Source organism: Halichoeres trimaculatus, unplaced genomic scaffold (genome assembly GCF_033239565.1).
Source record: "Halichoeres trimaculatus isolate MK-OKI-2021-1 unplaced genomic scaffold, fHalTri1.1 fHalTri1_scaffold_13, whole genome shotgun sequence".
Taxonomy (NCBI): domain Eukaryota; kingdom Metazoa; phylum Chordata; class Actinopteri; order Labriformes; family Labridae; genus Halichoeres; species Halichoeres trimaculatus.
Window position 1 is genome coordinate 33,763,586 of NW_027437191.1, and position 15,388 is coordinate 33,778,973.

Here is a 15,388-nt window from a genome sequence, read left to right on the forward strand (position 1 = left end):
CCACAGTGCCATCTAACTGTTGACAGAAAATCAATATAAGTTTTTATTCATCTTTATCAGACAGCTGCAGAGACTGGGAGCTGTTTGATGAACATGTGCTTAAAGGTTTTTAACAAAATGAAGTATTGAAATTCATACAATCCCAAATTTTGACACCAATATTTTCACTTTTACTGCAAATGAATATCGGCTCCAAATATCGGTTATCGGCTTCCTTGACTACTGGTTATTGGTATTGGTATTGGTATCGGCCCTGAAAGAAACATATCAGTCTATATCTAGTGCAAATTGGCATAGGGTAATGTTCATTAAAGATTAAGTCGCCAATAGGGCTGTCAATCATGGAGTTAAACAAGTAATTAGATATAAACTTTTCCGCTCTTCGACCACAACGAGGGAAAATGCAGATGGTTGTTTTGAGCGGAGAGAGCACTAACAGATCTCGCTGGAGGAGACCAAAAACAGAGCTAGAAATGGACAGACTATTGGACTTACAGAAACACTTGACTGTTGAATGTTAGGTCATATTTTTAGTATTTTTTTTCTCAGTGTGGAAATCCACATCAGTCTACAAAGGAAACAAAGCACGAGATCAAGCAGAGCAGTAAAACTGAGGCTGTATACACTGAACTAAATGACGTCTGTATGTGAATCTGGAAGTTGATGTTGTACATAGAGCGGGTCTACAGCTGCAAATACACAATCTGTGTTTTTATGAATCATTTTTATGAAAAGTTCAGGCTTGTTAACAGGTATTAGACCAGCTCTTTCTGGGCGTCAGACTTTTTATGAAGCCACTTGAGTCAGCTGAGGACTCAACATTTGGTGTAAGCTTTCAGGCATGAGGTCGTTTGTGTTTGATGAACCGAGCCAGCAACATCTCATTAACATCTGAAAGGATGTTTATTATTTCCCATGTAAGCACTTGTCTCTGGGGCAGCTTTTTTTCTTCCATATGAGACAGTTTCATAGAGTCAAATATTAAACAGCCATGTTCAGGGCTCTGCTTTACGAGCTGGGTGTGATGTTGGCTCCCACACCTACACCGTGTTAGTCTGGTAGGCATGCTGAGAGACGAGCATGGAGGCAGTTGCTATACAAAACACTGCTGTTACTGTTTTCTTGTTTTGTTTTGAGTGAATCCAGCCAAGAGGGAGACTCAGGATTGCTTATTGTCATGAGCTGTTAGCATCTAAGCAAATACCCGTTTATTTATGTAACCATCAAAATAGCTTGTGTTTCTCAGACCGGCCTTTTGCTGGAGTTTATACTTCATCAATGGAGGAGAAACTCTAATGGCCAAGCATAATAAATGCTTTCTGATGGCACTGACACAGAGCTGTGTTACAGTTGACCTACAACTGCAGTATGTTGAAATGCTGACTCAGCATTTTAACGAACTGTTCTTCTACTCTCTTCTTTTTTTTGCTGAGCTGCTACTCCTTCAAAATTTGTCTTATTTTCACTGTTCAAATTTTAAACTATCCAGCTCCTTTAAAAGATGATTGCTATGACTTTTCTCATCCCTGACCCTTAGCATTTTTGAGTTATTCAGCTTTTTCTGACACAAGTGGCCCCATTGGAATGAATGGGAAACTTCGGCTTTGCTGCCTAAATCTCCCTAAACTTTGAGATGCTAAAACTTTAGCACACTTCCACTTACAGACTCCATTTTTGCTTTTAAATGTTCACAAATCTTTCAACTGTTCATGTATGATGTAACTTTTAGATATATTTAACAGTTTTTGAGATTTCATTGTCTAAGCAACACAAACTTTCACAAAATCGCTGCTCTATGTGATTGAAGGAGGCTGCTGCTGAGACATTAGAAGTTTCCTGAACAAACTCTCATAACTCCCAGAAAATTCACTCTAGATACATAAAAAATACATCAATACATCCCGGCTTCTCCCACCTCAAACAAAGCGAGTATCTTAGATAAAGATTGTACCGTTTGGCACAAAAATGCCCAAATGAGAGACAAAACCTCATTTCCCACAATCTACTGAAATGTTAGTTTTGACATATAGCTTTGTGTCAGCGCTATTCGTAATAACATATTTAACTTGCCGTCCTGTCCTCATTTTTGGCTCAACAGACCTAAGAAACACATCACTGTGTTCACCAAAGTCTTCAGATTCTCACGTTGTCAATAACTCCTACCATTTCGGCACAGCAGCAGGAAATTTAGGCCCTTCTTTTCACTTGTTCATCTTTTGACTCAGACAGAACTGAAATAGCTGCAGCTCTTCACAGGCTAACAAGCAGGTTACCATTGAAACCTTCTTCCACAACTAATACAACTCAAACTGCTGCTTTTTCTTCTACTACGTTTACCTATATTTCTACTACTTTTACTATTTCTTCTGCATCTTCTTTTTTTCAATGCCACATTTTCAGCTCTTTTTTGCTGCTTTTAGCATTTTTTTTTCCATTTTCTTTTTTTTTAACTTCAGCGTTTCAACGCATTTGTTGCAAGGAAACACAATTTCTCCAGTGTTGGCCTTTAAGATAATGAATAAAGACAAATGAGACAGTAAAATTAACTTTATACCAACGTGTTTCTTCTTGATTTCATGTGTTTTGCAGCTGAGAAGCCCCAGAGGCCACAGAATGGAAAACAGACACCTGTGGACAAGGACTTCAAGGAGAGCTGGGAACCTTCGATCCTTCTGGACGGACGACCTGTGGAGCGCTTCGGCGTCAGCAAACCGATACGGTACCACCGCTTCACTAAACCAGGGAGGGACGGTCGCTCGGATCCTCTGGAGGATGTCGGTAAGAAAAACAGATCAGAGTCTTTGAGAGTATTTGAGAATGAATGACGTAAACAAATCACGCTGGAGCTTATAGGTTCGTTTAAGGGGCCTGGGGAGCGCTGATAGCATTGCTAGACAAATAAGTAATCCAGAGGAAGATGAATGGACCAATGGAGAGCAAGGAAAGGAGATTTGGCGTAAGCTGTGGCCTGAGCTTTCAGATCTTGGAGTTCTGCTCTTTCTCAAGGCCAGAGCCAAGAGCAAAAGGAGGGGATGTGCAAAGCTGTGTACGCAGCAGAGACGCCAAGAGGTGAGGTGCGTGTATAATTGTTTTTTAGCAGTCGCCGATTAGTTCATCATTGGATGAGCTGTGACAGAAGTTTGCCTGAAAGAAACGGAGGAAGGAAAAAGGAAGGAAGGAAGGACGCAGGGGGAATCACCAGTGGGAGGGTGACGCTCAGCCCAGCCCGGCAGACGCTGGTTATTTAAGGCTTAGGAGGACATTATTTTAAGACTTAACAGCGTCTTTGGTTGTTCCTGATCCTGCCTTGTAAACTTTAGACAAGCCGTTTAGTTTCTATATACACTGAGTTTGCCGTGTTGACACAGTCGGGTCTGTTTTTGTCATTATTCCACTTTCCTCCGTCCTCGGCCTCTGAGAGCCATACTTCATCAGCAGCTCAACGTCTGCAGCCAAGCCCGTCTTTTCCACATCCAAACCCAGCCCGGCTTCTATAAACCAACCCTCTGTGTTGTGGTCGCTTGTGTGCATGTGTGTGTGTGCATGTGTGTGTGTGCAACATGTGTGTTTGGTGGTGGTTGTGGTGGGAGATAGGGCGGTGCCAAGTGCTGAGGTCATACATTGTCTTGTGTTGTGTGTCGGTGCTCGCTGAAGTGTTTGTGTGTTATGTAAGTGTGTGTGTGTGTGTGTGTGTGTGTGTGTGTGTGTGTGTGTGTGTGTGTGATGGGGTGTCCCTGTGGTTTTTCCAGCCCTGGTGCAGCCTGCCTTAACTCTCTGGCACAGAATCAGAGTCTGAGAGTTTCTGAGGGCATGTGTTGTAGCATCAGTTGTCGTAAATAACACCAGGCTGTCTGACCTGTGGGTGTAAAAACAGGTTGTTATATGGACTGTAAAGAAAAAGGGGAGATTGGAAAAAAGATGTCCACTATCCTCCTGGAAAATGCTAAAACATAAATCATTCTTATTTTAAACCAAGAAGCAATCCGTCTCTTTGACTTCCTTGATTCTGGGATCAAAATAATAAAAAAAAAATTTCCCTTCTTTCAGATTTAATTTGATTTTGATTTTGATTTGACTTTATTTCATTCTGTCAAAAAAATTAACATTTAATACAAAAAATAGAAATAACACACATGAATGAAAAGGAAGCAGAAAGAAGAAAGTTTCCTGTTTTGTCTCACTGCAAAAAAACTGAAATCTTATCAAGGTTGTTTTTGTCTTATTTTAAGTAAAAGTTGTTTGATTATACTCAATCTGAGCCACATTCACCTGAACAGACCAGAAAAAATGTTTTGTTTCAAGTTATTTAAAGACTAAATTCAGGTCTAAATTGCTGTAACAAATAAAAAAAATATGAGAAGGAAGAAAAATTTGTGCAAAAATTTGCTTGAAACTCAAATAATGTCTTAATACAAACAACTTTTCTCTTCTCAACCTCATTTTTGTCTTATTTTTTGTCTCATTTTTATCATATTTCATACTGAAACAAGACAAAAACACTTGATATGGTAATTTTTTTTTTGCAGTGTACTGTAACGTACTGTTTCTTTTAACTTGGTTTCTTAATCTCTGCTTTTTGAACTTTTCTGTCTCTTCTCTTGTTTGTCTATAAAACATTTTATTCTGAGAAAAAAAAAAACACTTGGCGAGATTTCCGTTTTTTGCAGTGCTGCCTCTTCTCCCACAAAATATCATTTACATATCACTGAATACAAAATTTAAAAACAGGCCATCATGCCTTTTACATGTCATGTTTCTTGTTTCAAAAATAAGAGAAAATGAAAAAGAAAAAAACAACAGAAGACTGTTGACTTCCCTAATTTCCATGAATATTTTTTATCTTAACACTTTTCCCCATATTATTTAAGTATACTAGTTTTGATGATATTTTTAAAGATATACTTTGATTTTGCTCCTTTGGTAACTTTTTCCAGGTTATTCCATAAGGTTATTCCTCTTACACTGCAAAAAACTGAAACTTTATCGAGTGTTTTTGTCTTATTTAAGATAAAATTGTCTTGTTTTACTTGATATGAGCCATATTTAACTGATCAGTCCAGAAAAATGTTTTGTTTTAATGTTATTAAAGGAAAAATGAGTTCTAATTTCTTTAAAACAAAAATCTGACAATGGAACAAGAAACCTTTGTTTAAAAATGTCCTTGTAACTAGAATAATGTCTTAATACAAGAAACTTTTCTCTTGTTACATTGGAAGATTTTTTTTTTTACTTGTTACAAGCAATTCAGACCTAATTTTACCCTTAAATAACCTCAAACAAGACATTTTTCTGAACTGGTCAGTTTAAAGTGGCTCATATTAAGTATGATAAGACAGTTTTTACCTAAAATAGAACGAAAACACTTGATTAGATTTCAGTTTTTTTGCCTTAGCTTTAGCTTGGCTACCACTCTCGTTTTTTTTTTTTTTAACATTTTAAATCCTTTTAAATCAGAACAGCTTCCTCCTTTTATGAAACAGTTCTAGTTTCTTTGTACATGATTTACAATAAACTGAAATCTATAATCTCACAGAATTTTAATAACTGTAATTTATGAGATAACGTGTTTGAAGTATCTCGATCTTCTTTCAGACATTTCATGGATCAACCTGGACGGCTTTGTCGTGTTGGGCGGGGAACCTGTCAACAACTCATCAACAGGTAAACCTGATCTCAAAGCGTCGTTACCAACAACACGTGGGAAGATGGGAGTGGTCTGTCTGTCTTTAACCAGGACAGTAACCCTATCCAGGGAAATCCCTTAAAGTGTTTTTCTCTAATGATCTCCTGTCAGCTTCAATATGAAGGAGGAACAGAATCCAGAGGAATGATGTTTCATCCTCTGGGAACATCAGCATTCCTCCACTCCTCTGTCACAGAGGGATTAGTGAGGAAAACACTCATTTATCTCAGTCTGCTACATCACTATCTGTCAAACGAAGAAGGCTTTTCTGGCAGGTGATCCAAAGTTTACAGTTTGTTGCCTTTAATGGTGCAAACTGTGATTTTATATCACATATTTACTGTCACTGCTTCAGCTGACTTTAAAATTACAGGAGACACATAGCAGACAAAAACAGCCGTTGAAAAGGTGTGACTTTTAAACAGGCATTTGTTTTGGAACATTTTTCTTTTGTCCAAATCAACTTTTTACCTGAAACAGCGCCACGAGGTAAGGTTTTCATCAGTACAGTTACATAGCGCTGCTGTTTGAAACGTGACAACAAGCTAACGTTGTAAGTGTGTACCGTACGACTGTAGCCAGCCGTATGTAGTGCTATCGGCAGGCCAGTGCTATGATGGAAATACAGGAGTCAAAGCATCAATACAAGAAAACAAAAGTAAAATAGTGTACAGAAAGTCCAAAAAGCATTGGTGTCTGCTGTTAGCTCTGTTAGCCATGTCTGTGAATAGCATGATGCTACTCTGCCCTCTGGTATTCCCTCTGTTGCTGGGTTAGCACAGCTAGCTCGTCCATCTTATTGGAGATAGATCTTACGTTCCCAATAACGATGGATGGAAGGACAGGTCCATGTCGTCACTTCTTAGCTCACACCTGAGAACCAGCACGTCATCCTCACCTCCTTCTCCTCAGCTTGTGGGAAACATCTGGCCTTGCACCAGTTAGCATTGACATGCTACAGGCTGCTAACAGCTGATTTTACATGTAAACAATGCACCCATGGTTACATGTAGGATCTCCAGACAAACACAGGGGCACAAATAGTAAAAATATCACTGATGACAAAACCAGTTTGGTGTCCACGACCAACAAATGAACCATATAAAGTAATGACCCACTCCAAATACAAAGATGATGAAAAAGAGACGAAAAAATTACTAGAAATAGACAAGGATTTTGTTTTTTGGATTGGATCAAATGTTGATGGTGGTGCAAGATTTGGTGATGAAAGATGATGAATAGGGATAGACAGATATCTGCACCGATATTTGCCATTTTGAAGCATATCGGCATCTGCCTTTTTTTTAATATGGTGGTCCATAAGAAACTAAATTTCAGACTGTTATTTTGGCTCCAATCTAGCCTCGCCTCTCTGTCTGCAGTAGCTTCTCCTCACCTTGTGGGAAACATCTGGCCTAGCACCAGTTAGCATTGACATGCTACAGGCTGCTAACAGCTGATTTCACATGTAAACAATGCACCCATGGTTACATGTAGGATCTCCAGACGAACACAGGGGCACAAATAGTAAAAATATCACTGATGACAAAACCAGTTTGGTGTCCATGACCAACAAATGAGCCATACAAAGTACTGACCCACTCCAAATGTAAAAATGTTGAAAAAGAGACAGAAAAATGACAAGAAACAGACAAGGAAGAGAGAGCTGCTGCAACAGGCGTCTCAGTCCTTCATGTTGTCACAGAGTTGACCATAACAAGTGATTTTTTAGGATAGTAGCTCCTCAGAAACTGTAGCCCCTGTAGTGCTAACATAAAACAGCATTTTAGTTGTAAGCAGATGCCCAACAGGGCTTTTATCACGCCATACGTTCTTCTGCCTCAGTCATGACTCTGCCAGTTCACAGTAGATATTTGGCTTCAGTGTCTGTGGTTACATTCAACAAAAACGAGTTTTTTTTCTGTGCAGCTTCGATCAAACACAAGTGAAACTTTAAAATGGTGTGGTGGTTCTGTGGTTTGCAGCGCAGCCTCAAAGCAGGAACATCCTGTGTTCATCGACTGGACGTGATCCTTTTATTTTGGAGTCTGAACGGTTTTTCTCCCTGTTCACTTCCATGGCACGGAGACGCGCCAACTCAAGCGGTTTAGAAACAGAACGGTTTCTGCAGCCATAGGAAACCAGGATGTGCCTGTCTTTTTTTGTCAGCCCAGAGGTCAGACAGTGTTTTTATAAAATATGCTGACATGTCCAAATGCCCAGAAATAAACAAACAGAAATATAGCTTATTACCATGTCTAGTCCTGAGTTTATGTAATTCCTGGTGTGCTTGACTTTGATCAGAAACATGTGAGGAGTCGATCTAATTTCCGTGGGATTAAGGTTTTGAATAAGGAAAAATATTCTGCGGTGATTCATTCATGAATAATGTTTGTTTTTCTCTTCTTTAGTCGATCATCGACTCTACACGTTTCAGGAAATCATGAAAAATGGACTCAATTCTTTAAGTTATCTGAGTATCAGATCAAAACAAGAGACTTCACATTATTCATGGTTTAACAAAACTATCAGCTGATAACCTTGGACTTAAAGGGACATGTGAGGAGTTTCTGAGTTTCTGAAAAAGTCTCTCTTCTAGATATCTGCCTGATCCTAATCCACACTTTAAAATGAGATTATCAGCACTCATATAGATTGCTACTGCACTGATATAGAATGCTACTTCTTAGCTTCACAATCCGATCAAGCAGGACCAGATTGATTTACAGCATGTCTAAGTCTCTATGACGACACCACGCTGGCTAATGAAGTTTAGTAGAGAGAAAAGAGGGATCTGTGATTTTCAGAAGAGCAGAAGAAAGCTTAACAGGTGAGTGATAGTGCAGGGGGTAAAGGCTAACGCACAAGCTAGGGGTTCAACCATGGGCTAGAAATAAGAGCTTAAGGCTAAAACACTAGATAAGGGCTAAAACTCAGGCTAAAGGCTTCAGGAGAAACATCAAGACTCAAACCTAAGCTAAAAGCTTTAACAAAAGCTAAAGGCTAAGACATGAGCTAAAGGCTAAAGTACTCGATAAAGGCCAGAACAAAAAAACAGAGTCTTAAACACAATCCAAAGGTTAAAGCACAGGCAAAAGGCTGAAACACAAGCTCAAGGCTGAAATATGAGCTAAAAAATGAAACAGTAGATAAAGGCTAAAACACTGGATAATGGCTGAAAGAAAAAGTCAAGGCTAAAACATGAGCTTATGGCTTAAATGCAAGCTAAAGACTTGAACACAAGCTTTAGGCTAAAACATGAGTTTAAGACTAAGACATGGGCTAAAAGTCAAAACATGAGCTAATGGCTAAAACACTAGATAAACGTTCAAAGAGAAAATTAAAGGCTTAAACTTGAGCTAACAGCTAAAGCACAAGCCAATGGATAAAACATGGGCTTAAAGGCTAAGACATGGGCTAAAGGGCAAAACATGAGCTAAAGGCTAAAACACTAGACAAATGTTCAAAGAGAAAATTCAAGGCTTAAACACAAGCTAATAGCTAAAGCACAAGGTAAAGACTAAAGCACAAGCTACAGGCAAAAAATGGGCCAAAGGGTTTAAAACAAGCTAAAGATAAAAATATGTGCTCAAGGCTAAAATGCTGGCTAATGGCTTAAAGAAAAAAGTTAAGGCTGAAACACAGACTAAAGGTTTAAACAGAAGTTTAAGGCTAAAGCATGAGCCAAAGACTAAAATACAAGCTAAAGGCTAATGTTACATGTTACGGACATGTCCTGGAGCACAAGGCTGCCAGTAGCGCTACATATAGCTGGCTACTAAACCAAAATACCTTACCTTGTTGCATGGTATCCAGTAAAAATTTGACTTGAACAAAGAAAATTTGTTCCAAAACAAAAACACGCCTGGTTAAAGTCACACCTTTGTGACAGTGTGTGTGAGACTCCGGGCCAGAAGGTGGCGCTGCAGTTCAACTATAGTAGATCCTCCTTATAGCATCTTTAGAGTGAAATATGGAAGTGTTGCAACTCTTAAACTGTTAGCAGAGCCACCGCTAAGTTACCAATGCTGCTTGCCCCCAGACACACAGAAGAGCTCAAGTAAAAAGGATACAATACGTTTCATTTTCCGCTAACCCACCTGCATTATAAAATGCTAATAATAGCCCTAGCTAGCTTTAGCTGTTAGCTGAAGAGACTACAGTTCAAGTTTTAAGTAAGTGCCTTTAATTGTCAGCCTCCTGTCACTGAATTATTAAAGCAAGAAAAAAAATGCAAATTGTTTACACTGCAAAGCTAATAGCATCGCTAACAATGCTTGGCTAAACATTTAACTCTGTTTTTTGCTATTTTTGTTTTGACATTTAGCTAGCTGTTTCCTGTCTTTGTGGCTAAAAGAATTCATGTTCGTTTCCATCTGGAAAGCTCAACCATTGAGAACTGTTTGTAACAGTGAAACTGTGTCTGATCAGGCTTTTTAAGTTTATGTTTGAAAGTTTCTCCTGTGATGAAAAGTTAAAGTAAAAAGATGAAAGCTTTGTTTTCTCCTGGCTTCAGAGAGCAGAGTAAGCTACAGTTTCTTTCTCGCTGAGGTGGGTCTCTGCTGCAGCGCTGGTATGTCAGTCTGTCTGCAGGCCGCCCTCACAGCGCCTCAGACAATCGAGCTTCCAGGAAAAAAACTAAAAGGATCTGGCAGCGAGCGCGTTGTGTAGTCGATGGTTTGGTGGTCCGCGGCGTGGTGACCTGGGCCAAACTATGTGCTGTGACGCTTTTCCAGAGAGGAACAGAGAAAAGAAGTAAAAGGAGAAGTCAGCTGATTAAAACCAAATGATTTCTCTTTGAGTCTCTGAGTGCTTGGAGAGTGAATCAGACAGGTACACTGATACGAAACAGAAGATTAGGAAATATTTGTGTTAAGTGTAACTTAAGCTGAGGCAGAAAAAAAAAACTGAAAGACACTGATCCACAGACTGGGCTGACACAGAGAACAAGGAACATCCTGTGAATTTTATTCAGTATAAGTTTTTCAAATTACTCAACACCCAGTTTTTTAACACCACAGGATCAGAATTCAGAATTGATTGTGCAACAAACTGTAAGAAATTAAAGAGAGACAGACTAATATGCAGCCTGTGCACGCTTCTGCAACTCCTGATTGTCTTCAGCTGTGGAGTTTAACTTCAGAAAATGATCCTCACTCTTTTTTTAACGCACGCTTCTCTTCCAGTATCACCCTGTATATTGTTTTAGCCTATGGCAGAGTTACCACAGACATTAATCACGATTTATGTAACATAAAACTATGACTTTGCTATCCTAAGTTTGAGACTCTAACAAATATTCAACTTATTAACAAATTATAACAACTCGAATCTGGGGAAATGATGCTTTTTTTCGGATTAATTAAGGAGAATAAACTTGAATTTGCAGCTTTTATTAAAGTCCCTGTGAGAAGTTTCTAAGTGATCTTGAAAAAGTCTCTCTTCTAGATATCGGCCTGATCCTAATCCACACTTTAAAATTAGATTATCAACGCTAATACTAAAGGTTAGAGCAGGGGCGGAGCCAGGATTTTAGCTTTGGCTGGGCCTTAAATTTCAAAAGTTAGTGGAACACTTATTAAATTAATTTAAAAAAAACTATTTTTTAATTAACTGACCTATATCCCACTGTTATTATTAACTTGGTTACATTTTGCACCTTGAATATTTGATAGTTGTTTTTTTTGTGTGTTGATTATAGGCTGAAAGAGAGGGGACTTCAGCAATGGTTAAATAAAAAGAAACAAACTCTACAGTTTTCCCAAAAGCATTCTCTAGTATTGCCTATATAACATGAGGGTTAATTTCATTACTCAGTTCATTTATTCATTTTTTTCCAGCAGGCTAAAATTATTGCCCAACTTTGCTCATTTTACAAAGACAGGCCATCTAACTCTAACAAAACAAAAGAGAAATGAAAAAATGCACAATGCTTATTTTAAATCTATCAAAAATTAATAATTAAATAAAAAAGATATAAAAAAAGAAATTGAAAGAAAGTTTTAGGTAGGCCCATTCAAAAGTAGGAGGGCCTGGGACCTCTGGACCCACCCATAACGCCGCCCCTGGGTTAGAGGTTATTTCAAAATGCTACTTCTGAGCTTCTTACACCACGCCAGCTGATGAAGTTCAGTAGAGAGAAGAAAGATCTGTGTTTTCCTCATAGACTTTATAACTAACGAGGGCAGTCTCTTAGACGTCATCTGTCTGTTTCTGAAATAGAAAATGAAGCAGATCGGCCATCGCGGCCATATTGGAAGTGGCAAGGGCTCCGTGTACAGCTACAGGGCGCCTGTCAGTCATGCAAACTGAGCTGTGCCTCTGATCGGGTGAGCTGGCTATCTTAATATCCTCTGTACAGTGTGTGCTGATAGTGAAATTAGCGACTCAGACAGGAGACGTTTTTTGAACCTGGCTATAAACAGGTTTATTCCCGCTGTGAAAACAGCTTTTTTGGCTTGTTTTTCTCTGCTGAAAATTATTTCTGTGATTAATTTTGTAGTGATGGTGGACACTGGAGTCTAACTGTCAGACAGAAAAAGGACAGAAGAGCAGAAGAAAGAGAAACAGGAGAGAGATAGAGCACGAGCTAAAGGCTAAAAGGGCTAAACTGTTTAGCTTGTTTAGCTACGTTAGCTCTGATTGGTAGATGACTGGCAGGACATAACCAGGTTCACTAATGTTACACATTACAGACACGTCTCACAGCACCAGGCTGCCAATAGCGCTACATATGGACGGCTACTCAACTACTTACAAACCTGCAGTTAGCTTGTTGTCACGTAAGTCTACAGATACGTCGGAGCACCGGTTGCCGATAGCACTACATATAGCCAGCTACCACAAAGTTGAATTGTTGTCACATTTCAAAACATAGCGCTACACAACTGTTCTGATAAATATCTAACCCCTGCGTGTTGTATTTGGTAAAAAGTTGACTTGAAAAAAGGTTTGTTTCTTCTTTTTTCCAATCCCCCTTTAATTCCAAAACAAACACACACCTCACTACAAGTCGTTCACAGCAGTGTGTGTGAGACTCAGCATCATTATGAAAAAACAACAACTTTTTTTCATAAAATTTGTATGACTTGACTATGTTAAACTGATGTTGTTGGTCTGATTAATAAAGAAGATTAAACTTAAATTTGAAGCTTTTATTTCATAAGTTTATAACTTTTTGCCTGAAATCTTGAAATCTGTAATTTGATTTTCAACGGAATAAAATGAGTAGAATAGCTGATAAATTCATATTAGTTGTAATTTCTTGTCAAAGTTAAAACTGATGTTAGGTTTTACTTTGAAACAGACAGCTCATTGTTAAACTGGCTCAGGGAAAAGATGACAAACTAAAAAGGATTATCCCAGAGACTTGAAACAGGTGCAGAACATTTTTGGAGAGAAGTTAGTGAAAACAGGAAAAGCTGAATAAAAAACTAACATCTCTGGGAGAGTTTCTGCATTTCCAAAGAACCAAATCTCAAGATCCAAAGTTGAGAAATGTGCTCAGCTGTGCTGGCAGGAACGAGGGGAGGGATCGAATCTTAAAGACAAGAATGGAGTGATTCAGGTCCCAGTGTCTCCTCTGTCCCTCCCGTCGTTTCCAGAGTGTTTGAACTCTGGTTCACATCTTCAGATTGGATGTTTTGGCTCACACCGCCTCCTCTTTTCAAGGGAAGCCCTTTACAACAGTGTTTTTGTCTTTTTTATTGTTTTGATTTGTCAGATCCATGTTATTACATCAGTCGACCTGTCAGTCCTTAACCATCTGTGCTATCGCTGCAGTGACGGGAAACAGGGCAGAAACTTTCATCTGACACTGATTATGAGAAAAGGATAAATGAGGGATCTCAGGAGGACAGGAAAGAAAATTAAAGCGTGGGGGAGGGTTTTTTCCTCATTTTGTTGCTATCACTCAGGTTTAGTTTCTGGCTCTTTGAAAAAATGTCTGAAATGTCCGTGGTGGAGTCACCAGCGGGGCGGGGTGGCAGCGAGATGCAGGAAAACACTGGAACAGACGACACGAGACGTGATCCTATCCACAGCATCTGCGTTTAGTGACAACTGCACATGTTTACTTTCCCTTCTGGAAGAAAGTGACGAGTAATTGTGTGTTTATCACTGAGCAGATGTGTCTCGAGTGAAGCAATTATGGATAATGATTTCCTCAGCAAGGCCCAAAAGAGAAATCAGGCTCTGAGCGCCGATTATGGGTGAGCTATGAGGTCGTAGAGGTCACGTGAACGCCACTCACTCTGTTCCCCTCTGTCGACATCCATCAACAGGTCCGATGAGGTCTCCACAAACCGCCTCCAGAAACCAGCCTCCTGTGCAGCGCGCCGCCAGGGTGGACAGGAAAGCTCAGCCATCAAGCTCAGCTACTACCAGGACACACAGGAGGGCCCCGCAGTCCTCCTCAGGCCCCAGGCAGCCCGAGAGAGCCTCAGCAGGAGCGCCTCCTCTGGAGAGACGACGCCAGCACCACACCAAGCCTCAGTCTGACCAGAGACGACGAAACGCCCCCAAACTAAGTAAGAGGACACATTTTCACATTAACTCTCAACCACCTGATGCTGAAAAAGGCTAAACTAAATTTTAAAGATCCTATTTTGTGATTTTTCCTTTTTCTTTTTAAAATGTAAGTGTAAACCCTGGCCGTTCCTGGTATCCCTTTCTATTCATAGCATCTGAGTCCGTTCATGTGGTGTCACTGCAGGCACAAAAAGCCCAGGGCCAGAGCGCACCCGGCAACAGAAAGTTCACAACCAAAACCACCACACCAGGTACCTGAAGGACTCACCAAGAATCACTGAAGTCAGGGGTCTGCAACCTTTGCTTTCTAAGGAGCCATTTTTCCTCAGCTCACCTCGATTAAAGTCATTCCTGTGCCAATAAAATCTACTTTATCTTCAGGATTAAAACTAATATAAATTTAAAATTCTGTACAAAATTAAAAACTAGTTAATAATTATCTGAACAAGATGTCTTGGGGAATTATGAAATTTTACATGTGATGTCTTTGTTTTTATTTGGAAAAAATGACCAAAATTGGCAAAAAATGAACACGTATTTGAAAATGCATTTTTGGGAAAAAAAGAAAAAAATAGTGAGTTAAAAATGATAAAAAACTTAAAAAAAATTAAAAAATGAAAAAAAATTCTTGAACATAATACATTTGCAAAAGATTCATAAAAGAAATTAGAAAATGTCTAAATTTGCAAAAATACCAAAAAAGAAAAAATGAAACAAAATTGCAGAAATTTCAAAAATTTTGCAAAATTAAAAAAAGCAAATTGGAAGCAATAAATTTGCAATAGTTGCCAAAAAAAATTAACCTTAAACATTTTTTAGAAAGTGTTAAATAGAAGCAATTAATTTGCAAAAGCTTTCCAAAAATTTTTACCTTAAAAAATTAAATATTTGCATGATTATCAATAATTTGCATACATATCAAATATTTGCTGAAATTTCAGCAATTTGAAATACGTTTTTAAAAAGTTCCAAAATTCAGGAGATTGCTGAAAAAAAAATAAAAATTGCAGAAATAAAAAAAAATTATAAAAATTTTGCAAATTTGCAAAAATTATGAAATTTTCAAAGGCACTTAAATTTGATAACATTTAATGATTATGTTGCTTAACCTATCATTCTGATAAACTCATGAGGCCCCAGAGCTGCAGGTTCCAGACCCTTGACTTGAGTTCTGTG

General features: G+C 38.8%; 1 protein-coding gene across 1 annotated transcript in view; it reads left to right on the plus strand.

Annotated features, from left to right (window-relative positions):
• fndc1 (fibronectin type III domain containing 1) overlaps nucleotides 1-15,388 on the plus strand; it is a 58,155-nt gene that overhangs the window by 10,238 nt on the left and 32,529 nt on the right. Inside the window, exons 2-5 of the mRNA XM_074685558.1 lie at nucleotides 2,590-2,778; nucleotides 5,593-5,661; nucleotides 13,966-14,211; nucleotides 14,365-14,463. Of these exons, the coding sequence (XP_074541659.1) occupies nucleotides 2,590-2,778; nucleotides 5,593-5,661; nucleotides 13,966-14,211; nucleotides 14,365-14,463 (603 nt within the window). The remainder of the gene's footprint in view (nucleotides 1-2,589; nucleotides 2,779-5,592; nucleotides 5,662-13,965; nucleotides 14,212-14,364; nucleotides 14,464-15,388) is intronic.